Below are 26,423 nucleotides of genomic sequence, written 5' to 3' on the forward strand. Positions count from 1 at the left end.
AAATACAATACAATGAGGTTGATCTGATCAGTTTTTACTTTTTCTGGACAAATAGGGTTATTACTCAAGCAAAAACTTGCAGAAGATCTTCTTCAAGCACGTGTCACTCAGGAAACAAAAGACACTGGAGACACTCTTCCTAAATATAAATACTTCAGCATTCTATAATTTAGTAAAAGTCTCGCACAAACTAGATTAGATTGAAGGTATGGACTAGGCAAAATCAGACTTGGTTGTTTTCCCCTTGGAGCAGCTCCCGAGACATATGGAAAGACTGCAGAGCTCTTACGTGTTTTGGGACCAAGTGCCCCAAACCGGGCTTCAGCGGTGCTTCAGTTGGGTCCCACAGCCCTCCTTTCACATTTGCTTTCATTTATGTTTTTTTGCAGCCATGGCACACAGGTCTTCTGACCTGCACTATCAGTTCCTGGAACATAATACCCTGAGAGGAAAATTAAGATCAGCCTCTCCTTCACCTCTACCCCTTGATAACGAGCTCTCAGGACGCAGATTCATGAGATGGCTGTTACAGGACACGGGGATGCAGCCGTATCCCCTCTCCCAGTTACTATATAACGAGAATTAGTCTTCTTGGATGGGTTTGGTTCACTGCCCCCTCCTGTGGGACCATACGGGAGACACTTGGTGCCACCAGCTCCCCCAGACGTGAGGAAGGTGCTTTCTAAAGGCCAGTTGCTGCTACAGGAGCAATCGTTCCCCACCAGCCCAGCACCTCGTCCCCCCTGCCCGCCACAGCCCTCTGCTGTCCCTTCCAATCCCTCCTGCCCGCGCCTGCCCAGCTCCCCGCTTTTCGTATACCAGGGTGCCACGTCCCACCCACTCCCATCCTCATCGCTCCCCTGGGGCCCTGCCTCTCCCGCTCGCCCCTGGGGAGGGGAGGAAGAAGCCGCCTCCTTGGCCCCCAAACGGAGCTGGGGGTGAGAAGGAGGGTCTCCTGGGGGGTGCCTGCAGCCCTCCCTGCAAGGGGTGGAGAGGCACAGGAGGGTGCAGCTGTGATGTGGCTCGCCCCCAGACCTCAAGAAGGCTGGGGCTTCTCATGGCGGAGACAGGCTGCAGCCCCGGTGGGACCAGGGCGACTCGCGCAGCTCTGACACCGGCAGTGCATAGGTACCCGCCGCTAGCACACTCACCAAAACCCCCACCTGCTAAAATCTGGGCAGTAACTGCCACCCCCTTCCCGTCCCTACCTGCCACGTTACCTCTCCAGCCCTGGGAAGCTCGGTGTAACCACACATGGCTATTAAACGCAATTTCTTTAGTTATCTTCTCTTTAGTGATATTCTGGTTGGCATTTAGTGGACAAATGGTTATTACATTACAATTTTCACCTAGTCATTTTGAGAAACTATCAGCTGGATTAGACCAGAAAGCACCCTTGGCCGGGTGGTTCAGGCTCCGGGGGAGCAGCTGGCCCTGCCGGAGGAGCGGAGGTGGGGGCAGCCAAGCTGCTGTGCTGCTACTTCTCATTTCTGCTGACAAAGGTGAGGAGGTCCATCGCTGTGACCACACCGAACACCATCTGCTTCATGAAGGAACTGCCATTTCCATTGACTGTAAGCACAGAAAATTCCAGTTTAGCAGGAAAAAAAAAAAAGAAGGAAAAAAAAAACCCCACAGCTGTCCAGAGGCTGCTGTTCATTTATTAAGAGAAAATGTTGATGGGGACAGCAGCTGTCTCTGCTCTGCCTCAACACAAATGACTGATGCAGCCTCGGTCAGGTTACTGGGATCACGTCAGGGAGGTTTTAGCTGCAAATAATGCACCCTTTACCAGAGCAGGAAACTTAATTTCCCAGTTGTTTTTACCCAACCTCTGCTCCAGTCCCGCTTCTATCACCACAAAACTTTTCAGGCCAAACTAATGAGACTCTTTAAGGGCAGCAGTGAGACATTTTCTGCTCTGTTCTCATAAGGTCCTATGCCACCATTAATAAAACAGCATTGCACCAATTGCTTTAACTATCTGATAAATGTTTTCTTAAATAAAAATAAAACTAGCCACCAGAGTCCAAACACGAGATAAAATGCAAGCTCTGAAGGTCTGTGTGGGAAGAAAGTAATAAATAAGGGGTAACTGTGACAGCATTAAAACAGCAGCTCTGGAAAAGAAAACGGGTGTTGTTTAAAAACCAGAGCAAGAGGCACTGCACACAGCTGGCTGATATTTTTTGGTGTGTACCATTTAATTTGCAGATGCCATTTAATTTATATTGAAATGTGATACAAAATAGATTTTCGTTGTTTTATGACTACATAGCTGAGAAAGGAAATTCTGCCTAGTGTTATTTTTGGTGAGAGAATTGGAACTGTGCATCAAAGGCAGTTTCGACCGAGAGACTTTTGTTTACAGCGTTTCGTGGGAACATGGCTGGACTTGCAAGTCAGCTTTAGAGCTGATGGGGCTTCGGGGCAGCAGGCCACAGAGATACAAGCAGAGGGGTTGGGGTGTTTGCACACGGTGGGTTTCGGAGGTTGCCGAGTTCAGCAGGCAGCCCTTTGCTGGCAGTCAATACAGCGCAATATTGCGTGTTGCTCACCACAGGAATGCTTTGCATGTTCAATGTGTAATCCCATCAAATCAGCAGAATTACACCCTTCAGCTCTAATTTAGAAGACCTAAACATGGGTCTCCTGACTGCTTTTTTTGTGTTGCTAACATTTTAAACAAAGCAGCTCCCCTGAGATAAGGCCACATTTGTGCTTCTAGAAGTTTTACGGTATAATTTTACTGGAAAGGTGTCTTAGGTGAGATTTGTAGAACAGCAGCTGCCACCATACCTGTTTTGGTCAAAGGAGCAACAAGGTGTGATCCCTGCTGCCATCACTGTGTCAGCAGCCCTCACGCTAACGTGGTCCTACTGCACGTGACTCTACTGAGCAGGTTTGCTTCACCGGTGAAGGGGTGGCTGTACAGTGGCTTGAGAATAAAGCAAAGCTGCTGGTGCGGCTGATGTATTGGACTAGTCTAATGGTGCTCCCGAACTGGGAGAGCAACCCTACACCCAGCCATGGTCCAGATAAGGCTCATGCACAGATGCCTCAGGCTGCACACATCAGTATGCGTTGTGCCTCCTGACTCCCAACTCATGCGCCCCTGCCGCCAGGACTTGCTCACAGGCCAACACATTTGTTTTCGGCTTTCTCAACTTACCCTGGACGTCCAGGGTAGGTGTCTGATAGCACCCAGTGCAAGAGGCCCCTTAGCGGATCAATTTACCCAGTCCCCTCGGGGCACACAGGCACAAGGGCGTCTCTTGGCTGCATCTCCAGGAGTGGCAAGTGGGAACAGTGGTGTTCAGAGAAGATGGCACAGCCTCTGGGGCATGCACAGCAGAAGGTCTTTAAGCAGTGGGATGCAGACTGTGTAGTTTGTTCCCTTGCACTTACATGCCTGAATTCCACCTAAGCTTTATCTAATGTGCCCAAAATGCTCCTTTCGACCTTGCCTTTGGGCTACCAAGTCTATGGAGATCCCTAACTTCCCCCTTGTTTCCTCTGCTGCCCCCAACCAGGAAGGCAGTGATTTGAATTCAAGGTCAAGAGACTAAACGAGTACTAGAAGCCTGAGCCTACAGCTGTGTAGTGCAGCGAAGGCACTGTGCCCCATGCTGCTGCCTACAGTCCACCTTGGCTGTCAGAGGGGACTAAATGAAATCCCATAATGAATACCTTCCCATCCCCAAAAGTGGGTTTCCGTGGGAAACCATGAGATGATGGGAGGGGATGGAGCTGATGGGTGCTTCAGCGTCACCCCTGCATGGGGGGACAGCACAGCTCCCATGTCCAGGATCTGCGAACTGCTCCTGCAGGACACACACCCAGTAGTGTGCTGGTCCCAGGCTCATGTGGTTAAGGCTTTCCTGCCCTCCCTTCATCCCTGTGGTGTCAGGAAAGGAAATGGATGAGTAGTTGGCAGTTCCAGGGCTTTGCAGAGCCAGGGGGCAGAAATCCTTCCTGCAAAGGCTCAGGGGCTGCCCATGTGGGGCACCTGCGTTGATATCTACCAAGCTCAGTTTGAGAATTTCCCTCTCCCCTCTCAAACAGTTGTGCAAAGCCTGTACAGTGCTTCTGCAGATACCTACACTGCATTTGCTCGTGTACAATGATAGCAAAATGGTCGTTCTCCAGGATGCAGGAAAGCTTCCCAAGGGTGTCCTCCAGGCCAACCTAAACAGGACAAAAGAGACGTTTTACGTTTCACTTCACATTTAAAGGCCAGTGGTGCGGACCCTCTGACTGTAGCCGTGAGTGGGCAGGGTGGCACCCACCTGGACCAGGATCAGGTGTGCCTCACCCACCTGCACTGTTTTGGGAAGATGGGAGGGGATGCGGGTAACCTGCAAACCTGGCTTTGCTGTAGCTGAAATACAGTGCTGTCTCCCCCCAGCCCAAAGGGCCTCCATGGGCCAGCATGAGGTCATGGCTCCAGCTCCCCTAAAACACCATCCATTTACCTCACTCCATCTCTGGACCACTGATGGCCATCTGACCCAGACATCCCTTCCCTGCACACCCACAGGACCTGCCCTGTGTCACATCAGAGCCCGTGCCTGTTGCCCCAGCCCTGTTGAGCCCTGGCAATGGCTGGGCTCTGATTTCAGAAGGTGCTGATCCCCCAGCTGGACGAAATCCTCTGATAACATAAGATTGGGGGTGGACATTCACATGCTTTGCTCCTGGCATGAAAGCTCCCGTGTCTGAACCCCACAGGCTCAGCAGCATTTTTGCAGGTGCCTGTCCTTACTCTCATCTCCATGTTGTCTCCATCGCCCTCCCCACCTCTCTCTACCTTCACCTCTCTGTCTTTTCATTGTCCTCCTCTCCCAGCTCCTCTCACACCTCAGGGTGGTGGTGCACCTCTCCCTGTCCCTGGACAGTGGGTGACACCAGCCACAGCCTTAGTGGTACCTTTGAGAACTGGTCGTAGATGACCTTCGTAACGGGGTCTGAGAACTGTGCGTTTCCAGCCAGCACCGAGGTGAGGGTGTTGCTGAGGGTCACCATTCCCAAAATAAGTCTGTAAGGGAACAGGGAGTTTTCCAAAGGGTCAGACCTGAGGTAGGGCACACGTTTTCTGTAGGGGCTGAACTGCTCCCCTTGAAGTCAGTGACTAAATTTCTGCTGCTGTCAGTGGGAGGCACCAGCTTTCTCCCCATCTGAGCAGGACAAGAAGATCCTTGTCCTCACCAAGCTGTTGGTTTAACAGTAGTTAAAGTCTGCTATTGCAGTCCAGGATTAGCAGCTAGGAGAAGGAAAACTTGAGAGCTCTCCAGCTGCGTTTTTGTGTGGGTTTCTCACCCAGCCCTCACCCCTCCTCTGGCCTCCCCTTGGCAGTGCACTGATCCAGCCTCTGCTGAGTCTGGTGGGCACTGGATTTGGCTTTGACTTTAACTAGGTCATTTACAGTCAGTTTTCATGATGAATCTTCACAAGGAGGCAGATGATATTTTAAAAATATGCATCACAGAATCCAACACGAGAGCCCCATCACTGGATCGGTAAATGGGACTTTAGCTTCATCATGGCTGCTTTTCCTATGTGAATGGCCATCTCTGTAATGAGTAAAAATAGTTACCCCGATTCAGCAACAACAGGAGCTTGGTCGTATCCCTTCTCCTGGAGGATCTCAATTGCCTTTTGACAGCTGACTTCTGGGAGGAGAATGAGAGGGGCTGAGAGATTCAGTTTCTGTACCTTGATGTTCCACCACCTGTTGAAAGACAAATGGCAGCACCAAGCTGTTACTCTCTGCTGTGCGGTGGTGGGCCTTGCTCAGGGAGGCAATGCCAGTGGAGATGAGACCAATCATGTGGAGATAATCTGCCTGCCTGCAAAGCTCACCCCACTCCTATCCCCAAAGCAGTAATGCTACAAGTCCACCATGGCCAGGTCTTGTTGAAGCCAAGCTTTCCCTATGCCCGGTGTTCATACAACTCCAGAGGCAGGGCTGAGGCCAGCAGTTGGCAAGGTGCTGAGCTGCCCCGAATCCAAGGAAGCTACTGAGGGCTTCACTTCAAGCTCAGGAGTGGAGGCCTACCAGTTTTACTTCTTTGGTTTGTATCCTTGGTCCTCAAAATGCAGCATTTGCAGCTCCTCCAGGAGAGAGTCTGGCAGAGATGCTCATGTGGCTTACGAGGGACAAGCTATGCTTGTTTGTTGGGGACCACAGGCAACTCCCAATTCATCTCAGCCCTTTGTCCTTGCAGAAAAGACAGGACAATGCTAAAGGCTGGAAGGGCCAAGAGCAATTCTAACCAGGCATGAGAGGCCTTGGAAATGTACTAAGTTTTTAGGAAATATTTTGCAATAACCTTTGGTTATAGTAACCCAAATGAACAGATGACATCAATAATACCTGCTGTCTTTAAAGTGAGATTCGGTGCTTTCTAAACAACCAGAATTTGCCCAGCCACATGTCAACTGACATCAGCAGTTTGTGATTCCCTGCTCTGAGGGGGCTCTTTCCCAATGGCGTGCAAGAGACAGCTTGTGCAAGAGACAGCTGAGTTGGTCATCTTTTCTGGCCCGCAGCTCTGGAAAGTGAAAATTTATTGTTCCCTGCCTGTAAAGACCTCCAGAGCTGTTTGAAAGGGTGCTTGCTACAGGAGGGACCCACCTGCCCGCCAGCCCGATGTTCCTTTGAACATCAGCTGCGGAGTAGAGAAAGGACGTTTGAGGGGAGTTAGATGTCCACCTTGGCCATTCTGCTCGGCAAGGTTTAGGTGGCTTGGACAACGACTGCCACATGGGAGGGGATTGGCAGCTTCAAGACAGAAATGGCTTCTTTATAGAGTTTGATTGGAGAACTAATATCTAACCACTCAAAAGAGAGGAGCTGACATTACAGCTTTCCCAGAGGGATCTGGACTTAATTGCATTTTTTCTAAATACTAAAAGATATTTCCTTTGAAGATAATAATTTCCAGACTCAGAAAGCTGATTCCCTTAGCACTGTTTATACCAGCGGAAGTTGTCTTACCAAGGCTTGTGCTCCTGGATGTCATTTAGGAAACCATGTTTTATCATCCACTTATCATTCAAAAATTTGGACCTAGAAATCACCAACAAAGAGTCAGTCTGTGAGCCTTCCAGAAGAAGTCGTGCTTTGTTTCATGCACTAGACCGCAGCACTGCCCCGGGGCTCCCATGATTTTTGCAGCTGGCTGCTCTTAGCCCCTTTTAAGGTCAACGGGAGCTGTGGGTGCTCAGTAACTCTTAGAAGCATGCCAGCTATTTGCCTTCCTAACTTTAGGCATGCAAGTTCAAAAACTGTAGCTTGACTGATTCCTGCTCCGTGCAGTAAGTCAGTGACAAGAGGAAATAAAACCCAAGTGTCCCAACACCCAGCCCCTGGTGCTTGCCACGGTAGTACGCTATTTCTCTCTGGTTTGGTTTTTTTTTTTCCTGTGAGTTGCTTGAGGGAGACTCCCAGCTCTGGGCTCACTCTGAGTGCCATGCTATCAGACTTATTGGGGTGGCTCTCCAGCAACTCGCACCACCTGGGTTCAGCAGTGCTAACTAAGCTTGTGTCACTGAAGGGCCCCATGGCCCCAACCTGGGCCATGTGCAGAGAGGGTGGGGAGAAGGCTATGGGAGCTCCCACCCCGCTGCCAGAAAGCAGGCGAGGAAGTGAGAAACTCACATGTAGTTCCTGACAGAGTCGGGCAGGATGACGACGCAGCGCTGACCTTCCTTCAGGTCCTTGGCAGCCCGCACGGCGACGGACATGGCGCTGCCTGAGCTGCCACCTGGATGCGCACCGAGAAGAGAGAGACGAGCGTTGGGGCTGCCCAGGGTGTAGGGCCACAGTCCTGGTGTGCAGGGCACAGTGCTGCCCTGTCTAATGCTAGCAGGGGCACTGAGACCAAGCAGTAGCAGAGGTGGCACCTCATACACACCAGGGCAGCTCAAGACACTGGGAGTGGGAGGAAAATCGGCCCCACCCCTAGGTTTTAGGGTCAGGAAGAGGTAGGGACTGAAGGGATGTGTTCATATGGTGGCTCTTCACAATGGGCTTATGAGGCAACGTAGGAGTCACCTTATGAACTTCATGAACCTCTTCTTGTCATGACTCTGAGGGCAAGGCCAAGGGCGGAAAGGTTCAGTACAGGGCCATTCATACCACCGCTACCCACCCTTCCTTTGGGTAAGGAGAAGACCATGCCAAATCTAGAGCTTCTGGCTGACATATTTGACTATCAAAGATTAGCTTTAAATGCATTGTAAAAACTGAAAAAAGCATAAACATTACATTCATGCTTGGAATACCAGGCCAACGTGATGGGAAGACTTAAGCACTCCGTGTGTCTGTGTGCACGCATGTGGTTTGCTGCACGTAGGGAAAGCAGGTCCCTGCTTTACAGAGGCAATTCTTCCACCGGTAGTTCGAGTACTGAAGTCGAACACATTCCACTATCTGTGTGCCAATTACACACTGCATTCAAGGCAGCACGTATTTTACAGCAGGTTAATTAGCACTGGGTCACATTTTTCAAACAAATGGGGAAAGGCCCTGAAAAATGCAGTTCAGGGAACATGAAGCTATTTGCAAATTACAGTTGAGTTCAGCAAGTGGTTTCTGTTGAAACATGGTGACTCTGTGCCTGCTAGGTTAAATCAACATTTAAGCGTTTCATTACAAATGGCCTGGTCTTTTTCAAACCTCCCTGGATGTGAGCACTCAGGACTTTTATCAGCTGTAACCACAAGCCTACATATTGTCTGGTCCTGGACGCAAACCTATAGCTATCAGCTTGGTGGTAGCGAAGGCTGAAAAACACTGACGCTATGTAGAGGCTCTTAGGGTACAGGCAGGGTTTGTCTGAGGGCACCTGTTCATTTTGGAAAGCCGTTGGGATCACTTACAGCTTGTTGGCACAGGGAGAAACACTCAGTAAGAACATCTTACACTCCCTTTACTTTCAGACTTTCCTGGTCCAAACCTGGCACCTCTAGTGTGGCAACCGTTCAACGACAGAGAGTACAGCCTCGCAGAGTTGTTAGCAGAGCGACAGTTTTAGCCCACCTGTCCTGCCCCGAGTCCCATTAATCCTCTCTTCATCTCATGTAACACTACACTGCACAGAGTTCGGCCTGAAGATCCAGTTCCATGTGCAAAAGTGCTCCAGTAAGGGGAGAGTTATTGCTTCTATAATTATTGCGGCTGATGAGTCAGATCCCAGGCCACGGACTCACTGCCACACATCTGAAGTCTACAGTGACCTACACACCAGCTTAGGGTTCGGCCATTCAGCCCTGTTAATGTAGCAGACACAAAATGCAGAGAGCACCTACCCCAAAGCATTTTGGTCCCAAAAGGATGAGGTTCAAAAAGTTTGTTAAGAGAAGCAACTGTTGTCATTGGTGCTTACCGCACAATAATCCCTCCTCTCTAATCAGCCTGCGAGACATGAGGAACGAGTCTCTGTCGTTGCATTTATACCACTGATCAACCACCTGAGGAGAAAGCAAGAAGGTTGGTTTCTGGAAGTGTTATTTCAGGCTGTCCCGAGCCTGTGAGGCATGCCATGGTGCTGATGCCTACAACATCTGGCAGCTTTGAGCTGCTTTCCACACTTGTTGAAAACAAACGCATTTGTCAGGGTATCCTTGGTCCGGAGGATGTGTCCTTGCTTGTAGGCATCCACTCTAGCCTTTCCAGCCAGCACCCTTTCCTTGGAGAGTTAAGGATGTCTGAGAGGTCCAGAGTCAGGATGTAGTGTTCATGATGTCCCAGGCTAGGCTACATCAATGGTCAAGATTTTACCAGGCAAAATCAGATCCAAATACAAAAAGAGTTTTACGTTACTACAGCTCAAAACTCTAAAGCCGTGTGCAGACAGCAGAGACGTAGTTACCACAAGACCCGAAAACAGAAAGAATCTGAGGTCGGAGGCTGTGGGGGACCTTTCTAAGAACGAGGCTGGGGGAGCACAGGCAGCTTGAGTTAGGGCTTTAAAGCTCTGTGCCTGGTGGCAACTGATACACAAAGAAGAAACTTGACAAGAAGCTGTATGAGGTTCATGATCTGTTGTTTTACATAGCCTGGATCTTGTCTTCCAACCCATAAATGGTGCAGGGTTTCTGCTGCGTGCATGTGGTGCCTACAGCAGTGAAGGCTCAGGAAATGCTAGCGTGATGAAGAGCAGCCTCAGCACTGACCTCTTCTGTGTGATCATAGTACAAGAGGCACACTCTGAACATTGGTGAGGCTGAGCTGAGGCGGCCGGTACTGTGGCATATTCTTTGTTTGCCCCTGTGTTTGGCTTCTCCTTGTAGGTCAGTTATAATCAGATTTACTCAGAGAGATGCTTTAGTGCTGGGGTCCCAACCCCCACACAACAGCTTGTTCTGCACCGGGAAGGTACACAAGTAGCCTTAGGGCTGGGACACAGCTGCATGCCAGAGCAGGCTACCTCTGAACTTGGGAATAGGCTGGACACAAAGGCAAAATTCAGACAGAGGCCTCTCATCACACATTTACTTACTGATCTGTCAAGGACAGTAGGGATAAAGTCATGCCCAATGCCTTCCACTTCGATGGTTGTGGTGTTCGTCCTGTTCATCTCACTAGGCAGAGCGACGATGGAGCCGTCAGGATCTACACCAATGATCTTTGGGAGAAGGAAGTCTTGTTAAACCACAAAGGGAGTTCAGAAATAGTCAAACACACAATTCAAAGGAAAAATAGCAAACACCCTTATTAGCAACATTTTCCTTCCCATGGTATTCATTAATATTCCTATCCACTGGCAGCATGGAGAGCTTCCAGGGTAAAAGGGTACTGTTTCCCACTGGCTTTTTACATAGATCCTGGGTAGTGTTTAGGTGCTGCAGAAGTGACTTGTAGCTTAAACTGTTATCACTCTCAAGGTGTTTGTCATCACCCCTTTGGCACAGCCTGCTACTTCCAGAACTCAACCCTTAGGACAGTGTGAGTGCTCCTTAATCTGCTCCAGTGCAAAGCCAGCCAGCTAGCTCAAACCTGTGGAAACCCATGGCTACAGACATCCTTTCTGGATCTAGCTGTGCTGGCTGACAGTGGCACCTCCCTGGTTGCTTATAGCTTTATGTCGGGGCTGAGGTTGCCTCCCTCAGCGCTCAGCTTAAGAAGGGATGGTGACATTGCTCCACACGCAGCTTTGAGCAGTCAGCAATGTTATCTCATGCCCAGGTCCCTCAGTGGCTGGGTCCACACCATCTCAATTTGCCTCTGGTGGATCAGGGATCGCTCACATGCTGGCTACACCAGCAAGGCAGTAACCATCAAGCCCCCAGTCTGCCTTGAAGCTCAGGCTCTGCAGAATGAGCAGCTATGACTAGTGTCAACCATACAGCACACAGGCTTTTGCAATGGCACATGAGAAGCACTTGCACGGTCTTCCCCCCAGCCCCGTGGAGCTGCCAGAGCAGAAACTCTGTCAGCTGGGCCAGCCACTTCTGCAGAGGACATCTGACAGTGTCCTGCAAAGGGCAGGGCACCGGGCAGGGTGGGATTAGTAATGGGGCTGTGGAGCCTTTGACTTCTAAGGCACTCGGATGGATGTAGGTCAAGCTGAGCGTAACACCAAATGGCTTCCAACAAAAGCCAAGCTCACTGTGAAAAAACAAATAGGTGGAGACAACAACTGCTAGCTCAGGTGAGCCGTGCACAAGCAGGAAAACCCAGGGGGGCCATGACTCCCAGCGGGCAGCCCTGCCTCCCAGCTTACCTTACACTCTGGGCACTTCTCCTTCAGCTTCCTGGCGATGCCAGTGACGGTGCCTCCTGTGCCAGACCCAATCACCACCATGTGGACCTTGCCTGCAGGTCAGGGAAGAGAGAGGCTTGCAGGGACTCGGCATGGCCTCCAGCACGTTCTCGCCTTTATTCAAGGCCCTGCGCAGATGCACAGCCCGCGTCCCTCAGCTGCTAGAACCCCATGTGTGGAAAGGATAGGCAGGGGTCATGCTGGCGGCCAAAGCGTGGTCCTGTGGAGAAGCTCAGATGAGCTTGCAGGAACCGAGCACAGCTGGTCCTGCCTCAGTGCAGGGGGCTGAAGGTGACCTCCAGATCTCCCAGTGGTCTCCATGATTTCTGCGTCTTTGGCATCTACTGGCTTAAGGGGGAGGGAGGATCTCAGCGTTTCCAGCCCTTTCAAACCGCACCACGTCAAAGCAAAGCACGCATGTCAATAGCAGCACAGTATCAATAACAGGCACAACCTTCCAGCTAGCATTAGCATCCACAGTGGAGAGATGGCAGAGGTCTGCCCTGGCACCCATGTCAGTCAGATGTAGCCCCACTGACATCAGTGAAATTACACTGATTTAGGACGGGTAGGAGCTGAGTCAGAGTCAGGCCTTCAGAGCCTTGTGCTGCAACTGCACTGGGTAAAGGGATTTATTTTATCATTGCTGGCAGCCAGTAGGAGCAAATCTAGATGTTGTAGTGGAGGGAAGGCTGGGAGTCTCTTGTTCCTGTTGCTACCCGACTGCTTTACTGTTATGATAACTGCTCTCCAGTTAAAACCTTGGAGTCTTTTCTACATTTAGCAGTGCTCCCAGTACTGGCAATAAATTTCTCTTCTATCTGCACAGACATGGACTGGGATAATCCTTTATCCTCCCCCAGCCGTCACACCAAATGTCACTGCGAAGTTTTAGTCTATTTTAATTTGCAAATGAGTGTGCTGGATCAGCCTGCCACGGCCTGATGGACTTGTATTCCCCAGTGAGGCTTCTTGGGCCAGGTTGTGCTCTCAGCTGACAGGCTGCAGAGATGTTGTAGCCACCGAGAGATGGGCTTGTCCTCCTAGGGTACAGCCTGAATTTCTTAAGCCTCTGGTCTCCTCCCTCTGGCTTTTGAAATGGGAGGCCATAGCAGGGAAGCCCTGCAGGCTTAGATAGATCTGGAGTGGATTATGTGAAGTTGCTACACCCTGCATGTCAGTATTATCAAAGGTGCTTTCACCTACAGGGCCCTTTTGGCCATTTCTATATATTTAGATCAATAAATGATGTAAAATAAGCCTCCCAGAGAGGGCTATAGCCCTACGCACATCCTCAGCACGTGGAAGCGACAGCGCAGACGGTACCTTCACACTGGTCCAGGATCTCCTCAGCTGTGGTGTCGTAATGAGCCAGGGGGTTGCTTGGATTTCGGTACTGTTTATTTCAACGGAGAACAGCATGAATTACTGTGTGAAGCATAGGTCAAATACCAAACTAACAATAGCTCCTGACAAGCTTTACGCGGAGTATGGAACTGCCCCCTCCACTCCCTGGCGGGGGGTGCCCTGCCACCCAGCCTGGCCAGGTCACAGGTATTCCTCCTGGTTGTCACTTTGGGACAGGTTTCTAAGGACACTTAGGATTTGTTCACACTGGAAGATTAAACGTGCCCACCAACACTCCCTCTCTGGTTCTTGGTGCCTATTTGGTGTGGGGATGGTGCAGCTGTCCCATATGCTGCATTGCCAGGTTTTGTGGATCTGGTGGTTTTGTTAAAGCCCCAGCTGCTGGACACAGGAGAGGTCCTCAGTATTTTAGCTATTGCTTAGAAAGGAACATTTTTAGCCTTTTCTGTTACTTTGAAAAAGTTGAAAATACAGCCCCACAATACTCACCAAAAGCTCAGAAAACAAACAAAATCCCTCCTCAAATGTCTTATTAGAAAACTTCTTTCAAGTATCACATATATAATTTTAGGAGCTGCTTTGTCATTTAGGGGTATTTGTGGCTGGCAATGCAGCAAGGTGGCTGGGAAATGTGGGCCAGAGTAGTTGTCCTACCTGTACAGAGGGGTTTTACCTCAGGGGGTACACAGGTACAGCACTGAAATGTGTGCAGCCCCGTGTTCACATCCGTAGACCAGGCTGCTTCTGAAAAGCGTATTCAGACATTGAGCTCCCTTTTTGTTAACAGAAAGGAAATTTGTGGCTTTCCTGACTTTTCTGCACTATAGGAGCTCCCTACCCACTATAGGGATCCCCTCCTGCAGCGGGGTCAGACCAGAGGGAGAAGTGCCCTCCTCCACAAGACCCAGTGCTGCAGGAACCACTGGCGTGAATCAATGATGTTTGCCCTTCACAGCATGAGGCTTATTTTTGAGGCAGAACAGAGGCTGCTAGCCAGGCATAAAAAGTTATTGTTTCAGGTCAGAGTTCTGAAGCAAGAATCTTCCAAGTGTGCAAGAAAACCTAGCCTTACTCACATCAGGCTTTGGCATGAGTATTACAGGCTTGGAAGTGTCCCTTACTTTGTTTCTGCCACCCCGTGCTTTACAGAGGAGAGATTAAGTTTCAAATGCCATAAAACGCTGATGAAATCTGCCTCCATCGCCAGTTTGAGTGAAGCCCCCGAACACAGGCAGACTTGGAGCACACACTAGAAACTGTGTTTGGAAAGAGAGTCAGTGGAGAAAGTGTTTACCTGGTCCAGGATGTGAGAGTTTGGGATTTCACTTTTCAGCTTCCAGGCGACACGAATGTTAGACTCCGGGGCATCAAAGCGGGTGCACGGGGTCCTCACAATTTCAACACCCAGCGCCTTCAGAATATCGACCTTTGGGAGGGAAGAGAGTAGATGTAACGCAACTGATCCCACGTCGCGATGGTAATCTGAACCCGCAGGCTCATGGAAGCGGCAGATGCCAGAGGATCTTTGCATGCGGGAGACATTTGGCATTTGGAGATACAATGTCCGATTCTCGGTTATACTATCTCCGAGATCCTCCTGGCACCCAGGGCCTCCTGCCTGAAGTTGGCACACGGGTTCAAGCCTGGCCTCGTGCCCTGTCCTACTCAGAGGGCAGGCTGGGGACACGGCAGAGGTAGCTAATGCTGTGCTGCTCCTTGGTGCCTGGAGAAGGGGGCAGAGGGAACCGGGGCAGGGAGCAGCATCTCCTACCTGCTGTGGTCTGAGCCCCTGCATGCAAGGAGGAGGTCTTAAAGCTGTCTTTGCCCCAAGTCCCTTCTCTCCCCTCACCAAGCATGGGGAAGGAGCAACCACAAATCAGCCCTAGGGTATTAAACCACTGGCAGATGTGGCTGTCGGGGGAGAGGAGGTCAAAAGAGAAGGCTGGGTGAATGTTGGGGTGCCTGGAGATGAAGCCCATGGCAGCTGGAGGTGGCATCTGATCCAGACTGAGCTTAAGTGAGATTTAGGTTGAAATGAGGGTGGTGCTTTGGAGAAGGGCTCAGTTTTGAGCCAAGTCAGGGTCCAGGTCTGGCTTCACTGCATGAGTTCAGCTGGGCAGTTTGTGAGACTTTTGGCTCCCCAAGGCAGAGATTTCTGCCACCGCTGGGACGGTTGACTTCCACCATCTCAAGAAAGCGGCTGAGACAACCATAAGTGTCTCCAGGTGAAAGAAAACCGTAGAGACACAGAGAGACCAAGTGACATGTCAGATGTCAGAGGGGAAGTTAGCAGGACCGGCAGCTGAGGCCCAGCGCCCTGCCTCCCGCTCCTCCGCTCCATCCAGCCCTTGCCCTCGCAGACAGCAGATATTGCTCCATTTCTCTGCAGCCACACACCGTGTTGGGCTGACATGAGCCCAGCTGCACCGCTGATGCTAGATAATCAGCCAAGCCATCACAGTGTGCTTTTTTTTTCATTGAGAGGAAATCTTCTGAATAACTACAACGCTATGTCAGTGTGTGTGGCGAGGCTTGTTACCTTTTAAAGGAGAGGGCATTCCGTCTCTAGAAAGGGAGAGGCAGACAGAGACAGGGAAAGAGATGTTCCCCGACTGCGGGGTAATACCATACAGAACTCTGACCTTTTCCATGCTCATTTTCTCCGGCAAGACAACGATGCAGCGGTAACCTTTCACTGCAGCTACCAGTGCCAGCCCGATTCCTAGGTGGTGGGGAGGAAAGGGAATTGGTTGACAACAGCATTTGGCAAGGTCGACAGACATGCATTGCTTCCTACGTTCCTCTCTCTCCTGCCAGTGAACATAACCTAGAAACATTCACCGATGAGCGACAGGTGAGGGCATCCTCCACGAGCCTCTTGGGACGTGCCAGGGAGCGCAGGAGGATGTGCTAATGGGCGAGGGGAGCTGCAGTGTCCCTCTTGCTGGCAGTATTAGTGTGGCACAGAGCGAATGGCAAGGCTGGGGAGTGCTTTCTTCCCCTCACCAAGGTTCAGGCCTCTTCCTTTGTGTTCCAAAACACAGGAGAGGGGTGATTTTGCTTCAGGAGTGCCTTTCCCTCCCCCTCAAACGCTCTCAGCTGGGGACACACACACACAAAGCTGCACACGTCACCCCGTGGCGCGCAGGCGAAGGGGACCTCTGCTCCAGTTTCACTGGGGGTGATGGATGGAGCCAGCTGCTGCCCAGCTAGAGGAGGAAGGTGAGGCCAGAGCAGCGTGTCCCTGCGAGAGGCTGCAGGGAACATGGTGCCGCCCCGGCTGGGCAGGGAGCCAGCATGAGCCACCTGGGCAACAGTGCCACGGGCACACCGGTCCCCTTGTCCCCGTGTCTGGGGGGTGTCCGGGGAAAGGGGGGGCTGGCTCTGGGGAGCCTGGAGCAAGAGGGCTGGTAAGGGGCAAAATTCCTAGAGACGAGCCCTGTTCCGCATGGCTAGTGAGGGGAAGGTTGCAGCAGTGCAGCAGAGGAGAGCGCAGTGAGGGACACGGCCTCGACTCTGTCCAGAGCACCTCGACAGCCCCCGCTGTGCCTTTTTGCAGGAAAGCACACTGTGCACACATACGTCCCTGACACGGCAGGGACACTGGTGCAGGCAGCAGCAAAGGGACATGGAAACTTGCACTGATGGTCCTGTGCAGGCTGCACAATAGTGGGGAAGGCTCCTCTCTTGTCCCCCACCTCATGTCATACCCCATCATAATCTAGTGCCTGAGCAGGATGACAGTGACAAGGAAAAAAAAAAAAAATATTTATCTTCTATCCCATCAGGAAAACCCTCTCTGGGATCCTCTGAATATTCAAGAGTTTCCCAGCTTGAAAACACCTGGGGTTGCCCTGGCTCCTCCAGCTTCCAAGGCTGTTTGCCTTGCCATGAGGCAACCTGCCATGCATGCCTGCACAGGAGTGGGACCCTCGCAGGCCCTCGGAAATTTCAGCAACAAGGCACCTCAGCACTCCGGGCTTCCCGCGGCTGCTGGGAGGGGAGCTGAGGGGAGGACAGAGCCCGAGCTGCGGGGCCGCAAGCTGACCTTGTAACTGCAAATGCAAGAGCCCCTCAAATCCCTGCCCCTCCCGCAGCCCCTCAGGGATGCCACCCTGCCCGGTACCCTAGCGGAGGGAGCATCCCTGCCCTTCCCACCTGTGTTTCCTGAAGTGGGTTCAATCAGCGTGTCTCCTGGTTTTATGATCCCGGCTCTCTCTGCATCTTCCACCATCCTCAGGCTGATGCGGTCCTTCACACTGCCCCCCGCGTTGAAATACTCACATTTTGCCACTGGAAATGAAAGGGGAGGCTCCATCAGGGACAAGCTGCAGCTGGGAGCACCAGCTCCTTGCTCCCCCAGCCCTCACTGCAGTCATTTGAGGACACCCATTCCTCCCCTGTGGGACAGTCCTTTGCTCAGGAGAGTGCATCCTCCATCTGCTTACAGGGTGCCACAGCTTGTCATGGGATTACCCATCAGCATACCTGCCCATAGTCCATCTTTCCACCACATTTCGTCTACCTTCAGCACCCTGAAGGCAGCGGGCAGGCCCGGTAAGTGCAGGATGGGTTTAAAATCAACTGGACATACAGTGATTGCTAGGTGGAAGATCCCACACGGGTACGATACACCTTGCTGCCCTGCCTTGAGGTCTCTTTGCTGAGCAAGGCACTGTCAGGGTTAACAGCCAGGTCTCACGATCTTTCCTGGGGCATGGCAATTATTAACAGGTGTCTAAAAAGGTGCCCTTCTGTAGGGATGATGTGTAGTCCCGAATGGGGTGCCATAAAGAAAAACAAACAATAGAAAGGATACTGTCAAGTGCCAGCCAAAATTATGCTTTCTTCGCTGAACTACCAAAAAAAACCCAACTAACAAAGACTTTCCAAGGTGTGCTCAAACTGCAAGGCACACCTTATTCCTAATCAGGCCTTCCACACTGCTAGCGCTCAGGGCAGGACTCTTCCCACCAAGGTGTCGATGAACGTCTGCACCTGAACTGATGGTACTGAGCTCTGTTTTATGGACAACAGGGCAAAATGGGTACTTTGAGGGTGTCATTCACTTCATCCTAGCAGAGACAGCTACTTCAGGCTGACAAATCAGCCAGATACTTGAGCAGCCAAAGCAACGGGGGAAAAAATCTTGTGCTTATCATTACATTTGCAATGCAAAGTGCCAAAACTTCAGCTACTCTGAGATCCCTGGAGGCACAGAGATTACAAGGTAATCGTGTCCAACCATAACTGCTTCTTTGACGCGGGAGCGCCGCAAGCTTTGGTATATTTGTTTGGTAGGAGGCTCTGTGCTGACCTGCAGCTCAGAGAGGCCCACGCAGCTGCTCTGCCTGTCCTGCTCTCCTTCCCCTGCTGCGCCAGGGGAGGGAGACACCATCCCAGCAAACAGGGTCTCCCCAGCTTCGCCGCTGCTGTTTGCACCAAATCCTCACGCTCCCGTAAGGCACTTGTCCCAGCAAGACATCCTCCAAGGGACAGACTCCTTCAGAGGGGGACCAGACATTGCAGACCTGTCCTCCTGTCTCTGCCACCTCTGCTCCACGGTCCCCTACCATCCCCTGAGGTCTCATTCCTGGAATCGAGGGGTGGTGCCACATGGAGGTTGCAGGGTGAGGGGCCCGAGGGTCCCAGATCCTGAGAGGGGATCTGGTCGAAGAGCACAGCACTCTCCGTGTGGCCATGTGCCCGGTGGATGCTGGCTACCAGGTGGATTCCGGGCTGTCACATAGGACTGCAAGGTCCCGCTGTGCCCTTTTATTGATTGTCAGCACTCATCAAATCTCTCCTTCCTACCCAGCTACGTGACACTCATGAATCTTACTGCCTGAATCATACTGTCCTTCTGCCCAGCTTGGCTGAAATTCATTAAATAGGGTTAAAAGGTATAGGAAAGGAGACTGAAAAGTCCATATACACAGAGACAGCCTAATCATATCATCCTTATTTATGTAGGGGACTAGACCTGAGATACCCTTACCTGAACCCTTACCTGAGATACCACCAGTGCTGTGCTAACATGCCCTCAGAGGGAGGACTTGGTTCCTGCTAGAAAACCTGGCCCCACAGCCAGCGCTTTGGCCTGGCTTTTAGCACCAGGGTCTGGCACACGTGTTGCTGATAAACCCAGCTGCCTGCAGCCCCCCGCTGCTCTGCCAGGGCTGTGTTTTGGGAAGGTCCCCAAGGGAAGCTGTCGCTGCCCCCGGTGCAGAGTCCCCGCTGTGTGGGAGCTCTGCCTGGCAGGCAGGGGCTACGCTGGCATGTGTCCCCCACAGCCCGAACTGCCCCCTCTGCCTGGGCAGGCTGTGGGAATGGTCCCACTGTGCACTGCACCCCATTCCAGCCACCACGTTTTGGGAAGGCTCGGCCAGTCTCTCCTGTGCACGCCACGTGGTACCCTGGGTGCCGCAGCATCCCTGCCCATTGCCATGGTGCCATCCACTCATTCCCAAATTCAGCCCAGCTCTTCTCTGAGCTTATGCTGCAGTTATCTGGGAAGAGATGCCTCCACTACCATTAGCTCCCTGCTCATTGCAGCCTGAAACCATCCTGTTTGGTCCGACAAATGACTGTAGTGTAACCTAATAAGTGGGAGTACCCAACACGTGCCACATCTGGCCCTCCCCACCTGTGCTTGCTCTCCACAGAGCCTCTTCTGAAGCCCCCCTCCAACACCGCCCCTCACCCTCACCTCGTGGCACAGAAAAACCTGGTGGAAAGGGGACACTCACAGAGCTCACACTTGAGCCCATAGGACTTCCCAATCTTGTTGACTTGGACCATTGGGGTGCAGCCAATTTTCTTCAGGATGTTGGGCAAGATCTTTGTTTCTTCTGGCCTGAAATAATGCAGAAGAAAAAAAGAATTATGTCAAATCAAAGCAACTGTTACGCGACATGAACCAAGATAAAAGCAACTTTAGCAAGGCTACCGGGACACCCCAAATTCAAGAGAAAAGGTCCCCATTGACAATTAATGGCAGCAGGAGCTAGTTAGAAGAATAGATTTAGACTGGATATAAGAAAGAAATTTTTTACAATGAGGGTGGTCAAGCACTGGAATGGGTTGCCCAGAGAGGTAGTGGAGGCCCCATCCCTGGCAACATTCAGGGTCAGGTTGGACGGGGCTCTGAGCAACCTGATCTGGTTAAAGCTGTCCCTGCTCACTGCAGGGGGGTTGGGCTAGATGACCTCTAAAGGTCCCTTCCAACCCAAAGCTTTCTATGATTCTGTCATTCAGGGCTGTTCTGAAATGTCTTGTTCTGGAAGGCCCTAGGCCAGACCTATAACTAAGTGAAGTGCGAAGAGCTGATGAGCCTTGGGATTTTACATAGTAGGTGAGAAAGCCAGAAGGCCATGTACAATACAAGGCTCCTCCTCTTTCCTCCGTCCTACCCAGCACCACCTCTGCTTTTCACATTTTCAGCTCTCTCTAGGCCAACTGTTGCTTGCCTGGCCGGGACTCCCAGACTTGCAAGGATGGCTCCAAGCCATCAGAAAGGCCCAAGCCACAGGGGACTGTGGAGGTTTTTTTGCAAATAATTAAACTGAGCTCTTGATCAGTGCAATCCAGCCTCCTGGTTCTGCTAGTCTGTGTCAGACTCTGGCAGTAGCCAAGAACCATGTCACAGCAATTGCAACCAGAATGAAAAAGACTTGTTTGCCCAACACACAACCGAACACATCTTGCCACGCAGCCAGGGAAGTAGTGTCCTCGAACTTTTTAAAAGACGGAGGGAAAAGATTGACGAGGAGGGCTGTGTTTATTGGGACCACAAACGTATTGCTGCTGGTTGATAGCCAGCACGTCCCTCTCTGAGTGGGGTGACAAAGCCCCACTCCCTTGCTGTTCAGCTCTCCTTTGCACAGCTCTCGCCTACTATCATCCTTTGAACCTTGAACCCAAGTTATCCTTGTCTGCTATCGTGGCCAGGCAGATGGCTGTCTGCTGACAGAAAGTCCATATGGTGCAGGGATGACATGCTGATTTACTTAAAGACACGCACGTCCCTCCAGGTTTTGCAAGCGCAATATAAACACTTCTTGCTTTGCAAGAATACAGGGGTAGTGGTTTAATGCAGGTCTTTACTACCGAAAGGAGCCAGCCTCCTTATATCTCAAGCCCAGAAATGATGAAGTATTACACGTGTGCTGTTATCTCTCCCTCCATGGAAAGTGTTACCGCACACATTACAACCTCTATTGAGTGCTGGTAAATGTGAGGCAATAACTCAATAAATGAGCTTCCCCCACAGCTGCAGCTATTTTCCATCTGCTGTAAAAGCCACCAAAATGCTCAAGAATTTGAGTCGGGCTGAGCACAAGGAGACTCCAGCTCCTTCAGGCGGTGTTTAACTAAAGCCTGGCTTTCAAGAGAGTGACCTGTGTATTACATTACACATCTAGATTGCAGGAAGTCAGCTCGAGAGAAGAAAGCAAGGCCATTTGTTTACCTTCAGCCAGTAATTGTGGTAAGCAAGATGCTACCGTGCCCTTTGAACCCCAGCAAGGCGTGATGTGGCACGGCAAGGTGCTGTGCGGCTCCGGGGTCTGCAGTGGTGGAGCCTGGCAAGGGGACGGGGAAGGGGAAGGCAACCCTGCGCTGCCTTGCATGCTGGGGCGAGCTTTGCCGGGAGGGCGAAGGTGGGAACCAGAAACTGGACTGCTCTTTTGCATTGCCACCAGCTACCATCCCCAAAAAGAATAGCCTTTCTCTCACCCTGGGGCAAATTTTCGACAGTTCCTATCAAATTCCTTTCCTAATCGCTACCATATTTCACTACAAAAATAAGACGAGCACGGTCAGCTTCCTTCCCCAGCTGAGCGAGCTCTGTGCATGGACCTGAAGGCGGCAGGACTATGGATACAAGAATCTGTGGCAAATGCCTTTGGTGGTCCTAAAAGATGTGGTGGGGTCACTCTGGTCCTGCTGCTGCTGGTATCAGTTCAGGATCGCAGTGGACAAGGATGGTTTTCCTCCAAGATTTCTGCTTTTGTTCATGGCATGTTATTGCGTAAGATGTCCAGGAGGAAAAACAGCCCTGGCAAACCAAGTGATTCTTGCTGAGGTTATAGTGGGTCAGAATTGGCTCAAGGGGTATCAGAACTAGTCTAGCTCTGTACCTTTGGAAAAAATTAAATAATATTCTTAATTAAAATAACATCTTGTCTTCTCCCATTCTCTGCTTCTACTCCCAAAACTCAATCAGATTTCACATGGGAATCTCAGAAAGTCCAGAGATTTTTGCTACATCAGCTGCCATCTGTGGTTTACCCAGAGCAGAGAAAACAAACAAACCCCCTCCATGCGATTCTGCAAAGTAAAAGAAACAGTGTGGTGTGTCCCAGTGTATTTTCTTCACTGCTGTACAGTGGGATATGTTTCAGTTCCTGCCCCAGCGATGCTGCATGGGCCCCCTCGGCCAGACCCCATCCCCAGGGAGGTGCCCAATGCCGAGGGCTGAGGCTGCCCCGGTGCCCCCCATGGTGCCCCCCTCCTGGCTGGGGGGTGGCATGGGCCCTGGCAGCGGCCCCGCCTTGCTGCCCTGGGGCACCCTGATGCTAATTTGCTAAAAACCAAGAATGTTATCCTGTTCAGCATAATTGAGAAAAAAAAAAAACCCAAAACATCATTTTGACTGAAAAGACCTCATCCTGTCCTCGGGTGCTAGCTGCAGGGGTTGCACTGGGTGAATGCCTGCATGCATGTTCGCTGGATCGGCTCTGAGGCTGTGGAGCACACTCCTCCTTCACAGGCCAGACCTGGAGGCTGTTCTGGGCTGCACACATGCCGGTGGCTGCGCTCCGGCTGTGTCCTGCCTGGCACGCTGTACGGAGCTCCCCCAGCCAGCTCCCCGCTGGCAGGCGTCCACGCAGAGCAGTGCCGCACCTCCCATGGGCCCCAGTTCCTCACATGCTGGAGCTGAATTCATGTTTTACATCTTTGGCACAGCAGGGATGTGTCCGCAGCTCCCCTGACATTTATAGGACAGCCTTATCTTTAATAGCTTGTCTGGGTCTGGTTTGCTGAGCCATTAAAGCACCTCTCATCTAGTCCAGTCTGGACACTTTGGCAGGCTTATCTCACCCTGGGAGGAAGCCTGCTGCTGTGAGGAAAAGAGCCACTCAGAGCAATCACTTTGCCTTGCACTGCACTCTTGGGTCACTAACGCAGGGTGGGAAATCTCTGCGTGGGCCGTTTTCTGGTTATTTGAAAGTCCAGGCCCTGGTAACCTGGTTTTGTGAGGGTCTCTCAGCCATCAGTGAAGACATTGCTAGTATTTTAAAATCTTCTTACACACAGCCTCGGACTGTTTGAGTGAACAAGGGCAGCCAAACTGCAGCCCTCGACTGATGACCGCATGGCTGTTACTGACTGTGCTGTACAACAGGATGGGTGCAACAGCTTTGGGGTGTATGTGTGCATTACACTACAGCCAGGAAAGGCATTGCTGCATCTCCTTGAGTGCCTAGCAGTTGGGAGTGCCTTCACTTCTGCTGTGCAACACCAGACCTCACAGAGTCCACTTTGCAGAAGTATACAAGTCCCTGGTTGAAATCTATCTCTGAAATATCTTAACCTTAATTCTTCTGAAATGAGATGCCCTGAACTAGCAGATGCTTTCATATGTGTGCTGGAAAACACAGAGCTGAGCCACATCTTTCTGCAAGATTAAAGGGAGTGAGAAAGTTCTTCCTGGAGAGGAGATACTAGGTGGGTTTTGCCTTCTTAAACCATCATCAATGTAACATATGGTCAAACTACTGACTTCTGGTCATGACCATCCTGGTGTAGCAATAGAACTTCATCTTCAGAAAAAGATATTGAGCTTCCCACACACTGAAATAACCAGCAAGAAAGAATTACTTACAAGGGCATACAGGAGTGTGGAGACTTGGTAGCAGGCATTGTAGCTGTCCATGTGCATTTACTGGGCAAGCTGGGAAGAATCCACGTGCTGTCGGCTTTGCTTTCCTGACTTCCCACGCAACTGCCATTCATGAGCGGGCACGTCTTGGTCAGCTCCTGTGTTGTGGAAATAGAGACCCACAGTCACCTGGGAGGAAAAGCAGACAGGCAGGCACCTGGGCAATAATTGTTGAAGGCAAGGAACAACTTCCATGTTTGGCTGTGAAAGCAGGGTGGCCAGCCTGAATGGGGCATCCCTACCATGGCATTTCAGAAACCTGGTTCTACGGATGCATCACATCACTCTTTTTGGAGTGGTATACTGAACCACATACATGGTAAACCATCACCTGGCCACCATCTCCAGTAAGTCTTCCCCTGCTCTAATGTACATTGAAGCATCCCCTCCACTAGAGAATTTGGTGCTCTGTATTTCATTATTTGGTCAAGAGCAGTATTTTTCACCCTAGCAGTGAAGAAACTGTAGGTAAGTCTACCGAGCAATAATTTGAGAATACTTGTATGGTGCTAATGGGCCTCAAAGGGCCAGAAGACACCTCTACTCTGACATCAGAGTGTATTAAAAGTGAAAAGAGAGAATTGATAGAAACAAAACATCAGGGAAGGGCAGCAAAAGTGCTCAGGAGTACAGAGCAAGTTCCACAGTAAACCAGCTTAAATAGCTGTGTAATAGAGGAGGATTCATCAGACTGGAAATGAGACTGGTGCCTGGTGGTGAAAGCGGGCTGTAAATCCTGGGGGATCTGGAGAAGGTGACTGAGAAACACTTTTTTTTTTTTTCTCTGCACCAAATAATAAGGCAAAATGAAATTATGAGGAACAACTATAGGAGCAGAGCAGGTAAAAGTGGAACCAGAAAAGGGTTAAACAAGTTTGCAAAGGTCGAGTTCATTAGTGGCTTTTAAACACACTGGCCCTAATGGTACCTGCACTCTGTGAGCATGGCAGTTTGCTGTGCTGGTTTCTCTGTATTGCTGGTGCATATGCAGAGAAAAGGAGGAGTCTGGTTTTATAGTTTCTTCTCAACATTTGCTGTTGACCAATAGCAGAAACAAGGGTTACATGGAGCTTTGGTGTCACCTTCTCTGGTGTGACCCTCTGCAATTCATCAGCCACCCTTTTGTGCTAAGGAAACCAGCTGCATGGAGAGAAGACACATGATTTTGGTAACTGGAAGTTTCTTTTCTGGCTTGTTCACAGAATGAATTTGCCCTGATTCAGACTTTGTTGAATAAAGGGACCTTGGAGCTCAGTAGGGTCATGGTTAAAGACTTGGGTCTTACTTCGATTGATGATGGAAGTTGGCCTTAACCTGCTTGTTGTAGCATAGCCTGCCCTATACTACACTATACCCCTTCCTACACTACTGCGGTGGTGCCTTTTGCAATTAGAGCAAATGTAATGCTCTCATTAACTTTACTGTAGTAGAAATTCTCAAGGGCATGATGTTGGACCTTCCTTCTACATTTAACTTCAGACTGAGAAGACGTAATTTTGAAATTTGATAGGACCAAAGAAGTGACACAAAGAAGAAGTCCCTCATTTCTAAACACAGAGGACCTGCAGAAGGACCAGGCCTGCTGCCATTGCAGAGGGGAGGGGATGGGATGTGGGAAATCCAGTCCATCTACTGCCCCAGGGAGGGAATTCAGGCAGCTGACAGGAGGATGCTGGAGCCAACACGTGCAGCACAGATAGCAGAGGCCAACAGGTCTGCGGAGCATCACCTTCATCCCAGGCCATAAAGCCACCGCTCTGCCCCTCCTCGACACCTGGGCTGCCTGCAGTGCCTGCGAAGCCCAGCTGACTCACATCGGCCGGGCGAGCAACCAGCACGCTGTTATGGCTGCGTTCCGATTATCTAATTCATTTGTGGCTTGCCACGTGAGCCCACAGGCAGCCTTGATTACCATTTCTGCCATCCTCCTTCCGCTGTCTTGCTCGCTTCACCCACTTGGCAGGAGCTTCTCTGAAGCAGCACGGCTGGACTACCTGAGGTCAGCGCTGGGCTTTGCCGGTGGTTTCCCCAGTAGCTGGGAAGATGGGGCTGCGGTTCGCTCCCAGCGTGTTGGGCTGTCCCTGAAACACGGAAATACACCGCAGCGTTATTGTAGCCATAGCAGAGGGCTGAAATGGCCCGCAGTGTGCAGCCGAGCCTTCTTCTCAGCCAGAGGCACTTGGGCATCTCTGAAGATGGAGGTCAACAACCTCCTGTCACCGCCTGGCCCCGCGACTGAAGCTTGGAGCGGCATGGCAGGCAGGGGACGCTGGGCCACCGCCACGTCAGGCCCTGAGCCGCCTTTTCTCCTCTGCAGACACCAACCCCGGCCCCACAAA

General features: G+C 51.1%; 1 protein-coding gene across 1 annotated transcript; it reads right to left on the reverse strand.

Moving 5' to 3' along the window:
* Positions 1-1,477: 1,477 nt before the first annotated feature.
* Positions 1,478-26,177, reverse strand: LOC104037011 (cystathionine beta-synthase). The gene is made up of 16 exons (XM_009490807.2): positions 25,997-26,177; positions 24,028-24,182; positions 19,889-19,995; positions 17,298-17,432; positions 15,782-15,861; positions 14,434-14,565; positions 13,098-13,167; positions 11,733-11,824; positions 10,509-10,634; positions 9,393-9,477; positions 7,664-7,769; positions 7,001-7,072; positions 5,597-5,731; positions 4,930-5,038; positions 4,104-4,188; positions 1,478-1,572 (listed from the first exon to the last, which is right to left on the reverse strand). The coding sequence occupies exons 1-16, from the start codon at positions 26,006-26,008 to the stop codon at positions 1,478-1,480; spliced, it is 1,596 nt and encodes a 531-aa protein (XP_009489082.2). The 5' UTR covers positions 26,009-26,177.
* Between the last annotated feature and the right edge of the window lie 246 nt (positions 26,178-26,423).

This window comes from Pelecanus crispus, chromosome 1 (assembly GCF_030463565.1).
Source record: "Pelecanus crispus isolate bPelCri1 chromosome 1, bPelCri1.pri, whole genome shotgun sequence".
In the NCBI taxonomy this organism is placed as follows: Eukaryota; Metazoa; Chordata; class Aves; order Pelecaniformes; family Pelecanidae; genus Pelecanus; species Pelecanus crispus.